Consider the following 19,660-nt stretch of genomic DNA (forward strand, 5'->3'; position numbering starts at 1 on the left):
TCTTCCTACCCACACTGCAGGGAGATAATACATCTGTGTTCTTTAAGCCACAAGTTTGTAACAATTTTGTCATGGCAGCAGTAGAAATCTAGTGACAGGGTTGGTGTCTCCACAAAGCCACAGATGCCCAGACTGTCACAAGTCACCATTCAGATCACTCTAGGTGGTGACAAAACGCATCGTGTCAGCTTCCAGGAATGACACAAGCCCAAAGACCAACCACACCCTTCTCTGCCCTCACAAATCAGAGGCACATAACTTCAACCTGCTGCCAAACACAGGTCACAGAGTCTCAGCAGCAACAGGTAACATCCACGTCACATGTTCAGGAAGTAAGCCACGTATACACACTCAGGTTCAGTGAATGTTTACTCTTTAAACTCCTTTGAAAGCAGTGTTCTATTGGGCTTAAGGCTTATTCACTTTTACCGGAAAGACCCATGGAACTATGAGTAAAATTCTAGACTTTCATTTTATGACATTAAATTATACTTCTGCCTGCTAATGGTGCCTTGGGCTGAGGGAGAAAAAGCAATGGGTTTGAGACCATCAGCCATGCTGTCACCCTGACCATGTCCACTTAAAACCTCCCTGTGACTCAACTTCCTGATCTATTTTAGACCTAAGTGTTCCTCTAGGTCTAACTGTTTATGATGGTAGGACACCAAGAAATGTGTCTCTTTTTTTATTCCCAACATACATTTCATGGGGAGTTGCTATACATACACACCCAGAAGAAAGGATTCTCAGGACAAAATTTAGCTTGAATCACACATTAAACATTTAAATATTCAACATTAGCTTAAACATGTGTCAAAGAATATATTTGTGAGCAGACAAATGTTTCAAATAAACACACTGAAAACCGTTGCCAGTGGGTGGTGCAAAACAAAAAAAAGAAATTGTTTTTTTTTATCCCCATTATTTTTTATATTTGAGTTATTAATTTAATAAAAGTTTTCAAAGCAGAGCTGTAAAAAGAGACTACTCAATGAAAATTGGAATTAAAAAGAAAATACAGAGCACAGTTATTACAACCCTCGGAAGCAGCATCAGGAATGCTCCTTGACCTAAAGAGAAGAAGCGGAGTTCTAAAGAATTAAAATAGCACTCACATTCGCTGATAGAATCGAACAGTCTGCTGATTTATGATGAGTTTTCTTGAAAACATAAACCGCACTCCATCATGGCACTGGGATCGGACTGCTGTCAAAACTCGTTGCCCACACTTCCTGCAGTTTAATCAATCATTTTCTGCAACCCGCCCAGAGTTTTATTCTGTCCCGGCCTTGTGACAGCTAACAGCATCCGAAGGAATGATGACACCCCTGGCCAAAGAGTGAGCTCTGTGTGTGTCACCAAGGTGCCCTCAGGGGAGGAGCTGGTATTGAAACAGCCTGAACAACTGCTAGGCTGAGCCTTTCTTAACCAAGAGTATCTACTCACGCCAACTGACATTCTAATTTTTTTTTTTTAATCTTCAAATAGCCTTCGGTGAGAATCTTGAATTCAATTCCGTTAGTGCATACATGCTAAATCACTTCAGTTTTGACCCACTCTCTGCGACCCTATGGACTGTAGTTCACCAGGCTCCTCTGTCCATGGCATTCTCCAGGCAAGAATACTGGAGTGGGTTGCCATGCCCTCCTCCAGAGGATCTTCCCTACCCAGGGATCGAACCCCTGTCTCTTACCTCTCCAGCATTGGCAGGCAGGCTCTTTACCACTAGAGCCACCTGGAAAGACCCTCAATTCTGTTCAGGTTACTTCAATTCAATTTGTGACTATCAGCAGATACAGTATGCCCTACTTGATTGCCAAAGTATTTCTTCTCAAACACGCCTGAGAATTTCTTCACTGCAAGCCAGGCACTTAGGTTCCCTTTCACAAGCCTAATCTATACTTCTGCCATCTCCAAGGGGGACATTCTCTCTCACATTTAACAAACATTTAGTAAATACCTACTGTATGTATGCCAGACATCTTGCTATCCTGGGAATAGAGAAACAATAACCACAGAGCTTATCCTGGAAAGTGTCTCAGGGTTTTGGAAACTTGAAGGCAAAACCATACTTCATCCTCCTGGTTCAGGGAAGGCAACTGGACATTTGTCATGTATTTACATGCCAGAGATCAGACTACCAATTACCAATAAATGAAGGACCATTATTTCTGGTACAAGCCTCCCGTTCTCATGCCCTTTTCCCCTAAAGCCTCTTTCCAAGATATGAAAAAAAAAAAAAAAAAAGCGAGATGTTAGTTGCTCAGTCGTGTCTGACTCTTTGCGACCCCATGGACTCTAGATGGCCAGGCTCCTCTGTCTATGAAATTCTCCAGGCAAGAATACTAGAGTGGGTAGCCATTCCCTTCTCCAGGGGATCTTCCTGATTCAGGGATTGAACCCAGGTTTACTGCATTGCAGGCAGATTCTTTACTGTCTGAGGTATACCCGCTGGGAAATGGATTTACACTTTGGCATGAATTCAAGTCAATGACCATCTTGTGTCTTTAAGGTTGACTTCTAACTGCAGAATGAAATAGGCTGGATCTTGTTAAGAGTTTAAGTTGTTAAGAGAGTGATCTGGGAAGGATGAACTTTGCTGTCTTTTCAACACCCTGGAAATCACACCAGGGCAGGGACAGCCCATATTACCTTTCTCAGGTGGGAGAAAGAGGTGACAAGGATGAAACTGGAAAGAGAGGTTCTGGCTGCTTTTTGATGGCAAGGAGAAGGCGTGGAGCATGGAGTGATGGCTCAAACTCCCCCCACCCTGGGCTATATGGTAGTCACGTGGGTGCTAAAAGGAGGCGGGCATAGACATGAAGCCAGAGAGCTGCTATGCTAGACTGGGCATGGGAACCAGAGAAATGATCCTAAAGCAGATGGAGCCTACCTTTGTTCTCTGCAGGAACAGAAAACGGGAAATGAGTTGACATGCTAGCTTCTGAGCCTTTACCGGGTCAGAGGAGCGTGTCTTGCCCCCCTCAGGCACTGCTGCCTGTCCCTCTGCCAATTCGGATGCTACTATCCCCGTCCTCTGTGTGTATAAACAGCTATTCCCTTCATCACATCCTCAAATAACCACTTTATGTTACCATTTTCATCTCTGAAATACAACTTTGGTTGTAGGTCATTTGGAGTAATTCCTTCAGTTGCTAAAATCAGCTATGTTAATCAATAATACTGTTATTAAAATGAAAACAATGAATCCTCTATTCAACATCCTAAGAAGAAGAATAACCCCCTAGATCGTAGAACGAAGGCATCTTTAAAGCTCCTACTGTCCAACATTCTAATTTTAAAGACAAGGAAACTGAAACCCAAAGAAGCTTAAAGACACAGCCAAGGTTACACAGCCTGGAAACCACTGCTTCCTAATGATAAAAAGATACATTTTTCAAATTGATTGACTAGGAACCACATAATGGCTTTTGACTTCAAAAAATGGAAGTTAATAAATAAACCTTCCCTGTTAGCACTCAGAAAGGTCCTAAAAGAGTCTTATCTGTGCATATGGGTATGCCAATAAATTTTATTACTGGCAGTTTCACAGGGAAGTTTTATAGCTATGTAGGTAGACCTACTTTAAATCAAAATGGAACACTTTACATTGGAAAATAAAATCCTCTTTTGAATAAATGACAGATTTTAAAATAATGTAAACAACATGAATGTAAATGATTTTAAATATTAGTTCTCCAGATTCGAATTTTCTTCTTCAAAAAAGTTACTGAGCTCTGATAGCACTTTCATTTTTGTGAAGGTTACTCAGCTATAGTTAATTCCCATTTTCTCCTTCTGAAGAGTATGACAAAGGGACTTTTAAGAGCTAATCAAATAAACAACGAGTGTTCAAAAATAACTTAATTATCATATTTCATTGAATAGTACATTTTGTCAAGTTTTTTGTTTGCTTGTTGCCAAGTCAGATGTTCAGGCCTGTGTTCTGTTTATAGAATGTGTGATCTGAAAGCCCAAACAGCACTGGTCATTTTGACAGCCTTAATGAGTCATTTAGATTGGCAATTACTAAAATAATTACATGAAGACAAGCTCACTGTGGTCATCACAAACGGTTTCACCTTTTTCAATAGACTCTCCTCTATCTCCTGTTGTTAAACTGCCATTTGGGTGTTTAACATAAAGAACTGACTCGCTTCCCTACTTTTATATGTCAGGAGAGGGAGTTATGCTGAAATTGAATAAGGAAAAGTGACTATTCTCACATTTAGCAGCACAATTAAAGGAACTTCTGATGATCTGGGTCCATTAATTCTGCTATTCTCAGAGGCAGACATTCCCACCAAAATCCAATTGCAAAATATTAATGTTTTCAAAGGCAAGTGTTTTGCTCTATTGCCACTAACTTGGTCACATTCATTAAATTTTATTATTTCTACATCATTTAATGTAGGTCAGCATGTCAAGTCCAGCAAACACAAGCATTTCTTTTCTTTCCAGCCCACTGACGCTGCTGTGAATGACAAGAGGCGAACAAATCTCATTTCAGTGGGGAGGAAAAAAAAAAAACCCTCTCCTTTGTAAACATGAACATTAAAATCAAGACCACAAAAGACAAAGTAACAGATGTCATGCGGCAATCCAACTACTCTATGCTTATCTTGCCAGAAATGTATTTCCACAGAAGGAGAAGAATCAAATGATGCCCCTTTCAAGAGATGAAGGGACCACTGTTTGCAAAGTTTAACACACCCCGTGCCAGTCCCGTTCTTGGGAAAGAACTGCACTGACGGTGTCCAGAGTTGGTGTCATTCTCAGTATACAGCTCTGGTGAGAGGTCATAAGTGAAAAATTGTTCATCAGAGCAAACTCTTCTCTCTTAACTGCAGCTCTTCTCTCGTTCAGAAACTCTTTTTCAAAACCTCTTCCTATGGCTAGTACTCTGAGGTTTCCTTTCTCTCTTTGCTCTCTCACATGGATGCTAACTGCATGTTTAATGAGATCTGCTTGCCTGCCTGGTGGACCCAATCTGAAGAATGGAGTTATCGTGGTGAATACAGACCCAGAGTCAGACTGCCTGCATGTGACTCCTGGATTCCTCACTTACCAGTCATTTACCAGATCTGGGGCAAGTTTCTGATCTCCAAGCATCTCTTTCCTCATTTATACAATACGAACACCAATCCTTCCCCATGTGGTTGTCATGAGGATTGAAAGAGACTGTACATGTCAAGTACCTGCCATTTAGGATGTGGTCACTATATTTCTATATAATTGCATTTTCACCACTTGCCAAGTAGACCATGAAGAAGATGACTCAGGAACATCCTTAGCAGATACTGACAACCTTGTTTTGAAGTCATAATTCTACTGTGATCCCTCACTGGTATACACCCAGCCCACTCTCCTGACTTTCCTTAAATGTTCATTTGCAGTGGGAAGGGAGACTTCCCCCTCCTTATTTTCATATAATAAAGTGAAAGTGTTAGTCACTCAGTCGTGTCTGACTCTTTGTGACCCTATGAACTGTAATCCACCAGGCTCCTCTGTCTATGGAATTCTCAAGACAAAAATACTGGAGGGGTTGCCATTTCCTTCTCCAGGGGATCTTCCCACTCAGGGATCAAACCTGGGTCTCCCACATTGCAGACAGACTCTTTACCAACTGAGTTACCAGGGAAGCCATTTTTATATAATAAACATAGTGTAAAAGTAGTGAAACATACACGTTTCTCTCAATGGCACTTATATGAAGGCAAAAAGGTTGGAAAAGAGAAAAAAGAATGAGGAAAGTGAAGCACAGTAATGGGTGAGAGACGTCTCCACTAGGAGGAGGCTGGAGAAGATGCTTGCATTTGGGAATTCGGGATGAATTTCCTGAGTGGGTGACAGCCGAGAAACCAAGGGATGAGAAGAAGCCATGAGAACTCCAGGACAGAGAAACGGCAAATGTAAGGACTCTCTCATCTAGTCCCCTAATTTCACAGATGGGGAAACTGAGACTCCAAAAAGGGAAGTGACTAAGCAGAGTCCCAGAGACAGGGCTGGAATTCTGGTCTTCAGTCTCAATAGGATCTGATATTTCCTATACCAAATCCCAAATTGGCCAAGTTGTTCAAAATGCATGAAGGAACTTCAACTTAGACAGTCGTGAGGAGGAAAGGGTCTCTCAAGACGGTGGTGAAGGACAGCAATCACAGGGCTCCTGGACATTTGTCGCAACCTGTGAAGATACCAAGGGCTTTAACTCCATGGAATCCCATCCTTAGAACATTCATCCATGAACAAGAAAAATCTTTTTTTCTGAGAATCAATGACTGAAAGAAAAAAAGGTTCATCATTTTCTGATTCCAGCAGTCAGATTTTCTGATATAACCATTTATTTTCAAATAACTAAAAGTTTCAGTACGATGGCAACATAAAAAAAACAAAACAAAAACAATAAGGAATTATCATTACATGTCCTACTCGAGTTAGAGTGATTTTGCTTTCAAATTCTCTGGCGAGTAGGGTGACACCGGCCTTACCCTGGGACCCAACTTTGGTGTTCTAACCAAGACGAGAACTTTCATAGACTCCAATCACAACTCTGTAGTGTATGTTATAGAGTGTTTTCCTTAATCTCACTCTACAATTAAGGTGTTAGCTACAGAAGCAAACAGAATGCAAATAAGCAAGGGATTTCTCTAAAGTCACTTAGCAATGACTCAATCTCATTTTCATCCCTAGGTGGTCTTATCTTTATCTTTGCCTCAAGAGACTCTTTCAAAGAGTTATAATAGGTCTGCACTATACTAGACCCTCACACAATTGCCTTTACCTGACAATACACTGCAAAAATAGTCTAAACATGTAGCTATGTGTGTGTGTGCATTTCTCAAATTTCAGTGTGCTTACAAATCACCAGAGGATCTTGTTAAATTTCATATTCTGATCCAATAGGTCTAGTATGGGGCGCATTTCTAACATCCAGGCGATGCCAATGCTGTTGGCCCTGGAGCACATTCTAAGGAATGAAGGATCCATCACAGCATCATGATGTCCTTTGTGAACAATTACAGAAAAGAACTGTCTTGTTTTCGGAATCTCAGTCCAGTTAAAGCTGACCATGTCTAAGTGCCACTAAGAATGAGATGAATTTATACTTTATAGATCAAGTTACCCAACTGCATGAGAAACTGGAACAGGATGTAGGCTTTAGCATCAGACCCCTAATGTATTTCACAATATGATACTATGTGAAGAAACTTCTTTTGGAATTAGAAATCTTGTTCTGATGTTGATCTATTTGATAATAAAGTGCTTATTTGAAGATTAAAAAAAAAAAACCTGACCATGTCTAGAGTGAATTATTTTCTTTTATCTCAACGCTCTCTTAATCTCACGTCTAATCATGTTTTCCTCTTTGACTTGGTCGCTAGGATGTGCCTTTAGCAAGACTATGGTTATATGTTTCATATACTGATCCTACTTCACTGACCTACTCCTGACTACATCCCCCTTTCCTAACCTGGCTTTTTGTTGTTGTTGCTTATATTGATTTTTTCCTCTTTACTATATTTTGGGTTGTTGCGGTCTTACACCAATCTTTGTAAGACACTTAGAATCACTCCTTCGAACACGACAGCATGTGACAAAAGACTCTCAGCACAACCTAGTCAAATGGAAATACGCATCGTCAAGGACACACGATACACTGGAAGATTTCAGGCCCTTGCAGGACTGGGTGGAATGACTGAGAATGGAGAAGCAGCCCGCCCTGGGAGAGAAGAGGACTTGAGAAGAAGTAACCCCACCCTCTTTCACAACTTGTTTATGGCTTTGCCAGATAGATGGCATGGGGATGACTGAGTTCATATTTTAAGGATTTAATAACTGAGCTCTGGTTGCCTTGGGAGGGTCGATTATTAATACAGGTAACTGGAAGAGCCTCTGCTGTGGCTTTTAGTCTCAGAGGAAAACTCACGGGAACACCTGTGGCTGCTCTGCGATGCCAGAGGGAAGGACAGAGTTCTTCTTTAGGCTGAGCTGCCCATCAGAAGGCAAAGTCAGCGCCTTGAGTCTTCCAACTTAGAGATGCTATTGGAAGCAGCTACAAAACTGGTTGTTATCCAGGATGCAAAAGAGGCTCCATGTCACTTAACTCAGAGCAACCTATTAACCCTAGTGTCTCAATGGCCTCTTGTGTAATCTGTAACTATAATGACTTCCTCATAGGATAGCTCTGAGAATTAAATAAAACACATAATGCTGTGTCAGGCATTTTGTAGGTTCTCAACAAATGGTTTATTATGTAACGTTTATGACTGCTCTTTTTTTACGTTAGGCCTTAGAGAAGAAGGTTGTAAAGAAAAAGACAGGTGAGAATGTTTATTCATTCTTTCATTTTTTGACCCATGCAGAAGTTCTCTAGAGCCCACTGTTGCTCCTTGTGCAATGCCCTCGAGAAGTCAAAAACATGAGTTGATACAGTCAATAATAACATTCAACCTTGATCTTGTCAGTTAAGTTTGAGTTGACTTCTTCACCAGGCAAGGGACTTTCCTCATTTGAGACTATAAACGTGGGACTGGAATTTTTGCTAAAGCCTGTGATTTCTGCTAAAATGTAAACACGCTTGTTGTGAAGAATCCCGTGGAAAAAAACGAAAACAAAGCAAGGGTGCAGGGAATGCCAAACAAATAGGCTTGTGCTTTGCATATTGCTTTCATTCTAGACACTGACAGTAAAACAAGTGTTTCATTTTCCTTCACTATCATTTCCTGCATCTTTTCACTGACTCTCACTCCCAGCATGGGATTTTGCAGAAACTCTAGTATCTCCCACTCAGTTTCTTAAAACCCTTCCTACTCTCAACTACCTAAATACCACAAAGTTTAGAGGGGAGGACATTCTTCCTTCTAAGAATTCCTCCTGCCCCTGTAAACACAGTTACATATTCACTGCTTCTCAATCAGAGATCTTCAGTAGGTCAAAGGTTCTGCTTCTTATTCAAAGCTCTCTAAAATATCAAAAGGAGTATCACTGGGGAACAGAGGAAGTTAGGAAGCCTCAAATCCAAGTTTGGATATGGAATTTGGGAGATTACTGAATTAATGTTGTCCATTCTTTACCACTTGGCCTTTCTGGCTGGGTGGGGAGGGAAAAAAACATACTGATTAAGTACAATCTCTTCTGGCAGGATGTTTCCTCTTTAAAAGAAGTTAATAAATTTGGATACAATTCAAGCACAAGGTGCAAAGAAATTTCTGTGTAACAACAGAATAAAGGTCCTAAAGAATACATGTGAACAAAGTGACATGTTCCCATCGAGGAACCACGTAAAAGGCTTTAAGCAAGAACTGACCAAATGATTTTTTGGTTTTTGATAAACCTCCACCAGGACTTCCCAGGTGGCGCTAGTGGTAAAGAACCCGCCTGCCAATGCAGGAGACATGAGAGACGTGAGTTCAATCCTTTGGTCGGGAAGATCCCTGGAGGAGTGCACGGCAACCCATTCCAGTATTCTTGCCTAGAGAATCTGATAGACAGAGGAGCCTGGCAGGCTACAGTCCATAGGATCACAAAGAGTCGGACATGACTCAAGTGACTTAACAGGCAGTCATGCATACACCTCCACCAGCCTCTGTACTTCCTTCCCACCATCTGACACAAGCCAGGCTCTTACCCTCTCTGTTACTCAGCCTTCCATTACTCTGACCAATCGCGTTCCACACATAAAAGTCCCTATCTCTCAAAGTGACAGATCTGATGCGATGTTAACAGAAATTAATTTTTTTTCCTCTTAAATTGCTATCAAATAGAACATATATGGATAAAAGAGCACCAATCTTGTTTATAATTCATGAACAGTGTGTGTTACTCGCTCAGTTGTGTCTGACCATTTGCACTGTAGCCAACCAGGCTCTTCTGTCCGTGGAATTCTCCAGGCAAGAATACTAGAGCGGGTTGCCATTACCTTCTCCAGGGGATCTTCCCGACCCAGGGATCGAACCCTGGTCTCCTGCACTGCAGACAGATTCTTTACCATCTGAGCCACCAGGGAAGCCCTTAATGAACAGTAGAAAGCTATCTAAATGAACTAATTCATGTGAAAGTAAAATCCCTTTATACATTTTAAAGGAAGAGCTTCTTATCAAAAAGAATCTCTAATTAATGGCATCACAACTTTGAGGCCAACACAGTAGGTATATTCAACCAAAACAATAAGAGATTCTAGTCCTGACATGGGAGAAATATTCCTAATCATTTTTGAACTGAGATTCTGCACTAGAGAAGCTTGCTTTGTTGGACTCTACCATAAATGGGGGGTTCAGGAAAATACTTCAGCTTCACTTGATTCTGAGATTGGCTTCTGCATGAGTTGTGATTCACTTGTTTTCTATGAAAAATAATCTCAGGATAACTAAGGAGGAAATATATACTTTTTCAAAATGTATATTTTGCTCCTAACTGTTCTTTATTGTTCTTATTCCTTTTTTTCTTTTAGACAATGTCACTGAGATACCTTTGACAAATAAAAACTGTATATACTTAAGGAGTACAATTTGACATTGTGATGTACGTACGCATTGTGAAACGATCACCACAATGAAATTAAATGACTTATCCATCACCTCTACATAGTCACCATTTTGTATGTGTGTGTGTGCTGGGAAGAGTTAAGATCTTCTCTCTTAGTACATGACAAGTGTACAAAACGGTATTTTCAACTACTGTCACGAAGTTGTACACTGGAGCCCCAGAACTCATTTATCATGCAGTCCGTACCCTTTGATGACCAGCTTCTCATTTCTTCCTCCACTCCTCTCCCCACTCCAGCAACCACCGTTCTACTCTCTCTGCATCTATGAGTTTTACTATTCTAGATTCCACACAGAAATGAGTTCAAGCAGTATTTGTCTTTCTGTGTCTGACTTATTCCACTTAATGTAATTATACAAATGGCAGGATATTTCTTTTATAAGGTTAAATAATGTGTGTGTGTTTGTGTATATCCACATACACAATGGAGTATTACATATCCATTGCAATGGAATATTCTGGCTATTGTGAAAAATGCTGCAATGAACTTGAGAGTGCAGATAACTGCGCTATTATATTAAAAGGAACGTAGAATAAGGTGGGTCCTCACCAGGAGTCAGCCTGCGTGTGAGCTCCTGCAGTGTCTTGGGTTAAAACTGAAATCAAGCTTTGCCTTGGAACCCACCTCTATTTCTCTCAGCAACTGGCCTAAAAGCAGGCCCCCTAGTAAGTGCCCTCACTCAGCATCCTTCCATAATTCAAACACAGTTTGAAGATTTCCTGTTCTATTATGCGGATAGGACACAGAGTCCAAAACCTTGTCTGTCTGACAACCTCATCTCTTCTTATAATAACCTCTTATTACCCCTATCAAAGTCTACAGCAGTCTCTCCATAACACTCTGGATGATTCTGGTCCCCAAAAGAGAGATTTCATAAAGGGTATTCTATAATCTAGCAGCAAGACAGGTTTTTTCCACCAAGACCTTCTAGTGTCTCTCAAATATTTTTTCAATAGATGACAGCTTACTCCAATACACACAATTCTACCTGTGGTACTGGAGTGGGCTGCCCGTAATCTTCTTCCCTGAGTCTATTCATTTTCTCCCCTGACAACTAGGATTTGAGGACCTGAAGGAACACAAGGAGTCTTAAGGAAGTGGATCGATGTAAGCTAGGCTTCATCTTCACTGCGTTGTTCAGCTACAGGGTCTTAGGTTCAAAAGGGATGTTCTGCCTAACAGAATCCCTTTGAGTTTGGGTGCCAACTCAGAGAATGCATCATCTTCCTGTCACCCTTTAAGAGTTAATTATTTTTGACAAATTCTTTTTCCTGTTAGAACACTGAATTCTTCTACGCATACGTATGTGTGCTTAGCAGCTCAGTCATGTCCGACTCTTTGCGACCCCATGGACTGGAGCCTGCCAGGCTCTTCTGTCCATGGGGATTCTCCAGGCAAGAATACTGGAGTGAGTTGCCAAGCCCTCCTCCAGGGGATCTTCCCAACCCGGGGATGGAACCTAGGTCTCCCACATTGCAGGAGGCTTCTTTACTGTGAAAGCCACTAGGGAAGGTCCATGCTATGGATACATGAATATAAACTGAAGGCCCCTACCTCCTAGAGTTATGCAATTCAGCTTGTTTACCTCCATCTGCTGATGACAACTATTTTTTTTTAAAGTTGATGGTGGTGACTTGCAAATTGATGGTCCTTCCAACTTTTATATTAAAAATAAAAAGACAAGAAAATTGAAGATCATTTTTCACCTGTATAAAGAATACTAATGGATCACCTTAAAATTAGTCTAGGAAAAACCTTGGTGTATGTTATAGACAATTAACTGTTAAAGCTGTTGTAACTTCTCTGTATTTAGCAGAGTATTTTCATCTTGAGCAATGTGAGCAAAATTTGAAGACTATTAATAAGTTATGTTTGGAAGTTTTAACGTCAATGAGGTAGTTATTTGCTGGGAAAGAAACAAATATGAAATTACTAAATAAAGATGGTACAATATCTTTGTTTTCTTTTTACAAGGTTCCTGAGAATCAACCCATCTCAATTCACTGGAATGAGAAACGGGTTTAGTATCAAAAGAGCCCAAGAAGACACTGGTATGAAAGTTACAGCCTCAGAGGTGGGTCGATTACGGATGCACACTTCCTGGTCACTTTGTACAATGTAGATTTAAAGTATAGTGATGGAAAAATTAACGTGACACTTGAAAAAAGAAAAAAAAAAGAGTGAACTGATAGAATGGATGCCAAGCACATGGCTTCCTGCTGCCAAAATCACTGCCCAAACTGCCTGACTAGATGTGTAAGATCCCTTGAAATGTCTTGGCAAAAGCTTGTTTAGGCGTGTTGGCCACGGTGCTGAAGTGAGCTGAGGGAGGCAGGAAGGCCTCTGCCAGCGAATCACCCCTTGCCCCAACTCTTTTTAAGACATTGAGCTTATTCATTTTGACAAGACTCCCTAGGATTTCAAATCTGACGTAAATTTGGAGAAAATAATGTGTGCGTCTGCATACAAAAGTATCCAGGATACATATTCTTTAGAGAAAGTCAAGTGCTACAAAACTCCAGGAGAACCCAGTTGAAAACAAAACCCAAATCAAAAACAGCATTTAGGCTGTTTATTCCAATTGAATGCTACTTAGTTCGCTGCATTTCTCTACCAGATCATTACTGAGATTTGGTAAAATGAATCAATAGCAAAACAAAGTTATCTTAAAGGCACATGGCAGAGAATGACAAAGCCACCATCCTGAATAATCATTTCAAAGTAAAAATTATTCTCTAGGAATGCTGGAAGATATTACTATCTCTACTTCTTACTCCAATTGAACCTTCTTTTCAGGGGGAAAAAAAAAAGTTCTTTTTGATGGTTTATCCTTCCTGCCTTGAAAATGTCCATGCTGATATCAGAATCAGGGCACCCACTTATTCTGCTAAGCCTTGAATTCCCTCTGGGTAATGGCAGACTGCAGCCAGTGAGTGGTGAGAGAGAGAGAGAGAGAGAGAGAGAGAGAGAGAGAGAGAGAGAGAGAGAGAGAAGATATGGCCACCTACTCATTTCACACTCCAATCACCGACACCCTCTTGGGCATCCGATGCCTAGTCCTCTGCCAGGCAATTAGCTTCCGTTCTGTTTAACTTTCAGACCTATGGCTCTAAAGAAAAGTCCTGGCTGTGGGAACCGGCTCTGGGTAGCCCTTGGCTCCTTCCTCATGGGTGACTGGCAAGAGTAACACTTTCTTTGACACTCTTAAAAGAAGCCGTTTAATTCCTAATGATATTTCCTGGCAAAAAGAAAAATGGAAGCCACAAAGTGGGATTCCGGTCCAGAGAGGCAAGCCAAGAGTGTGGCTGCTGAACCCAAGTCTTGCTTTAAGGCTGTTGCCACTCGTCTCCCTTTCCCACCAGAGTAGATTTATTTTTTTTCTCTTCCTGAGACTTCCACCCTGGAGGGTGACACCTACTGGAACTTCTGAACCTCTGGGAAGCTATGGATATGATTTGGGAATCAGATGAGCATTGCTGGAGGCTGCCCCAGGGATTTCCCGCGGAAATCACCCCGCTCTCTTAGAAGGCATTTCAATAAGGAAGTAACCAGTAAAGCAATCTTGGCTGGAGAACCCCACGAACATCTTAGAAAAATACCAGAAACCACTGACCCACGTCTTAATGACCCACATTTTCTCCAGTCTGGTTCCCTCAGCCCTTTCTGAAGTCCCATCAAGCGGTTTGTGGGTTTTTGCCCGGTGGAGGGAGGTGGGTGAGAAGTGCATTTGTTTCTGTGATAGCGTTCAGGTGAGGCTCCCAGGTTTTAGCCCAGGAGAGGACCTCCGATCGCCTTTTCCCCTTCGACGCACCAGACACCGGGGGTGAAGGGGGCGCGCAGACCTGTGGACCGAGGGGTTCCCCTCCGTAGACTCGCCCACCGCTCGACGCTCTGGGACCCCACAACCTATCACCCGTGTGACTCGCGATGCGTTCCTGTCACCTCCTCACCGCCCCCACGCCTCCAACCCAGGCACATCCTCTCCCACGCTGCGTTTCTGCGGTCCATGCGGTCGCTCCTCGGAGTGTCCCCAGTCCCCAGACGCGCTCCCTCGGTCCCCAAGCGTCGGTATCGCTGCCTCGCGGAGGTGGTGCGTTGGGGCGCAGGGCAAGGAGGCTGGGGGAGGACTTGCGGGGGAGGGGAAGCGGGGGGCGGCCGGGGCTGGGGCGCCCAGGGGCTCGCGGAGACCCGGCTGCGGGAGCGGGGTCCCCGGCCGCCCGGGGCGCGCAGGGAAGGCGCGGGGGGCGCGCGACACTCACCCGCTGCTGCTGCCGGCTGCTGACGGCCACGGCGGCGGCGGACGCGGCGCTGTGCCGGAGCTCGGCCGCCTGCCCGGGTCGCAGAAGGCTCCGGGTGAACCTGCGGGTCCGCTCGCCGGCCATCGCCCGTCGCGGGCCCGAAGTGCGCGTCCCGCCGGCCTGGCCCGCGCCGACCTCCTCTACCCACCGCGGTTCAGGAAGCGGAACTCGGCGCCTTTCCCCCCCTCTTCCTCGCTCTACTCGCAAGAGGCGGGTTTTTCTCTCTAGCACCCCCACTCTCCCACCCCCTGCTCTCCGCCGAAGCTTCGCGACGACTTTCCAAACTCTGCGCTCCTCCGGGCGCGCGCGGCCAACTCGGCGAGCGGCCCCGGCCCGGCGGCGGCGCCTCTGGAGCGGGGGCCGCGCGGGACGCGCGTGGGGCGGCTCCTACCCGCGCCGCCCCCGGGCTCGGCTGGCCACCCGGGGCTGTGTCCGCCGCCCCGGGGCTCCGGGCGGGGCCTTCCCGCCGCCCTCGTCCCCATGTGGAGGTTCCTCGCAGGGCTGGTGCTCTGGCCGCGTTCGCTGGTTTGGCCCAGACTTTCCCCGGGCTGGCGAGGGGGCGCGGGCCAAGCCCGTCCGCCCTTCCAGCCGTGGAGAGAGGTCAGAGGCTTAAAAACGGTCTGATGGCTGGGATTTCCGCAGCATCTACCCCATCAGGCTTTCCAAATTTCCTTTGCCTAAAATTCCTCTCAGAACCCTGGATTAAGCTTCCCAATTCATTCAAGCCTCAGCCAGTATTCAGGAACCACCTACTACGTGCCGGTTCACCTTGTTCTGGAAACGACCAAGAAAGGAGCTTACCAGCCCCACCTTAAGGCGGTGGGGGTGTTAAGGTTTTTGAATTGGGGGTGGGAGGCAGCAAATAACCAAATTAATAAAGAATATGAATCTGTGAACAAGGGAGTTTCAGATAATACAAGCTAGAAACCAGTAAGTCGGGGTAATGTGATGTAAGAGGTTGGGAAGAGGGGTGGAATCACATGGGGTGAGTTGTCTCGAGCGGACTGTGGTCTTACCAGGTAGCGTGGGTCAGGTATGGGGGTGGAACTTATATCTGTGTTGTTTCTCTGCTCCCACTCTTGCCCCACGTTCATCTGGCCTGCACATTGTTCCCAGCTATCTGATTAAAATCTAAGAATTCTCATTCTGAGTCACACCCCAGGGTGGTTCACCAACGACATTTGGGGCTGGGATGGAGACGAGCACCCGCAGCCCCTAGGACACCAGTCTGAAGAGATTGGGGACAGCCATTCCAAGTATTCTGGGCTTTCCCGGTGGCTCAGAGGTTAAAAAAAAAAAAAAAAAAATTCCGCTTGCAAAGCCATACACTGGAGAAGGGCATGACAGCCCGCTCCAGTATTCTTGCCTGAAAAAATCCCATGGACACCGGAACATGGCAGGCTACAGTCTGTGGGGTTGCAAAGAGTCAGACAACTAGTGAAGTACCCAGCATTCCAAATATTATAGGTTTCCTCAGCAGTTCCTCAGTCTGTGACCCTGAGGTTTTCCCCACGCTAATACATGGTTTAACACAAGGTTGCATTTGGGTGTAAAGAATTCTTAAGTGGCCGATAAATGGACGTGGGTGAGCTCTCTGATATCTGGGATTCAATTAGCCAGAGATACTGATGGGGCATCGTTTTGGTACATTCTAGAAATCATGATAGGCAGAGACTCTAGACGACTTGAGAAGTGCCATATGAAGCATCAGTCGACTCTCCGATACCCTGTGTATTAATAAACTACTGTGTCTGGCATTATATGCTTTCACATGGGTAGCCAATATGGGACCCATATGTTACCTCTGAGTGTAAGCAAAGTAGGTGGTTGCCTTGTGGTGACATGAAGATCTCTGTGGGAATAACTCCTTCCAGCCACACCCTCCACTAACAGGTGTGCCCTGTGGTGATGCTTTCAAATGCATATTTTCTTCAGAGAGAGAATTCATTGAGCACTTTGGAATGAACTTCAGTTTCCCAACAGAAAGTATCTCGTCTTTGTCCCTGGTTTCAGAACACTGCATGGCACACCAGAGTTGCTCAGTAATGTTGGTTTGTGGATGACTTTCCCAGGGGCTTAGATGGGCTGGCATAGTCAGAGAGCTCAGCATACCTAAGGCAGAGATAGACAGAAAGGTGTGCGGGAAGGGAAGGCTGGTGTAAATGAGAATTTCTCACGGGGTGTCCTCACTATGGCAGGTGAGGCACTGACCTGCTCCAAAACGCTGAATAACCCATACAACGCATTCTTCAACTGTATCAAGTAACAGAAAGTCACTCACCCTTCTTTGATTACTACGAATAGTAATGGTTACCCGGAGCACTGGTGTGAGAGGATTTGATGAACAAATGCCAATTTGTCCTACCCATACCCTGTATGATGTTTATTCCATGGGTCACACCAAGAAGGAGGGTAAATGTAAGTGACCTTTACCATCAGGGCATTTCAGTAATGATACACACTGGGACTCTCCTTGGTCGTTGACAGTCACGTAGGTTTTAGCTAGACTCTCTTCTGGATGTCAAGGACAGAGAGCTGAGTGTCTACATAGACATAGACATTCTTTGCTGCAGAACCATAATTTCAGATTTGCTACTTTGGGATTCTCTGACTCTCTGCTTGTCACCCATCTTCCAGTTCCCGGGAGAGACGTGGCTAAGATGCTTTGTAAAGGCAAATCTATGAAGGTGCCATGAAGATCCTAATTTATGTAAATGTGGACTCGGGGTGATTATGCTGTGTTGATGTAGGTTCATCAGTTGTAACAAATGTACTTGATAGGCGATGTTGATAATGGAGGAGGTTTTACATGTGCAAAGAAAAATAGCCCAATGGAAGAATCTGCAAAGGATTGATCATACATTTCTCCAAAGAGGATATGTAAATAGCCAGTGCTCAATGTCATTAGTCATCAGAGAAATGCAAATCAAAGTTACAATGAGACACCATAATGAGATGCCACCCCCACTAGGAGGACCATAATGAAAAAATGGAAAATAGTACGTGTTTGGGAGATGTGGGGAAATTGGAACCCTTGTGCTTTGGTGGTTGGGATATAAAATGGCACAGCTGCTTTGAAACAATTTGACAGTTCATCAAAACGGTATACATAGAGTTATCCCGGGACCCAGCAATTCTGCTCCTAGAGAGATGAAGACATATATTTAGATAAAAAGTTGTACAAGAATGTTCACAGCAGTCTTATTCATAATAGCTAAGAAGTGAAATGGAGAAGGCAATGGCACCCCAATCCAGTACTCTTGCCTGGAAAATCCCATGGATGGAGGAGCCTGGTGGGCTGCAGTCCATGGGGTCGCTGGGAGTCGGACACGACTGAGTGACTTCACTTTCACTTTTCACTTTCATGCATTGGAGAAGGAAATGGCATCCCACTCCAGTGTTCTTGCCTGGAGAATCCCAGGGATGGGGGAGCCTGGTGGGCTGCCATCTATGGGGTTGCACAGAGTCGGACACGACTGAAGCAACTTGGCAGCAGTAGCAGTAGCAAGAAGTGAAAAAAATGTAAGTATACTCCAACTGAATGGATAAATAAAATGTGATATATTCATACAATAGAATATTCTTTGGCAATAAAAATGAAATATTAGTATGTGCTACAAGGTGGATGAACCTTGAAAACACTATGCTAAATGAAATAAGATAGTCACTAAAGATCACACAATTATGATACCTTTTTTAAACGAAATGCCCAGGATTAGCAAATCTAGATCCAGAAAGTAGATTAGTGGCTGCCTAGGGCTGGAGGAGTTGGGAGAAAATGGGGAGTGACAGCTAATGGGTACACAGTTTCTTTGGGGGATGATGAAAATGTTCTAAAATTCATTGTGTTGGCGGTTGTACAAGAAACAGATTACAGTTATTGTTTCTGGGAAGGGGAACTTAACAGCTGGGGGACAGGAGTGCCGATGTATATTATTAATACACATGTTAATATGTTCATACGTTCTATGTGTTTGTTGGATTTTGTATCACATATATAATAAGCTATTCACAAACAAGTAAATACAATAATATTTTACAAAATGATATTGAAATAACAAAAGGGTATTAACTACAGATTCAATAAAATTTTTAAAAGTTAAAAAATATCTTGAAGTGGCAATTTTGTTCAATTACTTTAAATTCAAGCTTTTACTGTTCTGTATTTTCTAGTATGTAGAACACAGCCTGCAATCAAATTTTATCAAGTTCTAACTCTACTTTTCATTTGAGTTGGCTTGGACCAAGCCATTTAATCAGTTGGCTTGGACCAAGCCATTTAATTATTTGGCTTGGAGCAAGCCATTTAATCAGAAAGAGATAACCCCACTTTTGACAGCCATTTATGAATTATCCACTCTGGACAGGATCTCAATCTAAGCCATGGGGCAGAGAGCAAAGTAAATGGTCTTTACATTCAAACAACTTAATTTCAAATAGAGAAACTGATTTATAAAACACTAGTTAGGGGTCGGGGGGTAATATTCTGGAAATGGTGTCTATCCAGTAGGACCCATATTAACATCTTTTATTTTCTTATGGCTCTAAGATTGAAAAAAATTGTCTCATGGGAGTTTCCGGTGCTTCTTCCTTCCTTCCTCTTCTCCCTCCCTCCCTCCTTTCCTTCTTTAGAGCTCAGATACTCTCCCTTCTTATTCAAAAGCATCAGTGGTTTTTTTCAGGTGCAGTAACCACAGATTGGGCTTCCCAGGTGGCACAGTGGTAAATGAATCCACCTGCGAATCCAGGAGACATAGGAGATGTGGGTTCAATCTCTGGGTCAGGAAGAACCACTGGATTAGAAAATGGAAACCCA

The 19,660-nt window shown here is 43.4% G+C and overlaps 1 protein-coding gene across 2 annotated transcripts in view; it reads right to left on the reverse strand.

The window, feature by feature from the left end:
- DOCK10 (dedicator of cytokinesis 10) overlaps window positions 1–15,072 on the reverse strand; it is a 304,461-nt gene extending 289,389 nt beyond the window's left edge. The window contains exon 1 of one of the 2 annotated variants that reach the window (XM_027514857.1): window positions 14,806–15,072. In XM_027514857.1, coding sequence (XP_027370658.1) covers window positions 14,806–14,928 — 123 coding nt within the window. In that variant the 5' untranslated portion in view covers window positions 14,929–15,072. The remainder of the gene's footprint in view (window positions 1–14,805) is intronic. The other variant, XM_027514867.1, reaches the window with a different exon arrangement.
- Between the last annotated feature and the right edge of the window lie 4,588 nt (window positions 15,073–19,660).

Source organism: Bos indicus x Bos taurus, chromosome 2 (genome assembly GCF_003369695.1).
Source record: "Bos indicus x Bos taurus breed Angus x Brahman F1 hybrid chromosome 2, Bos_hybrid_MaternalHap_v2.0, whole genome shotgun sequence".
Lineage (NCBI taxonomy): Eukaryota > Metazoa > Chordata > Mammalia > Artiodactyla > Bovidae > Bos > Bos indicus x Bos taurus.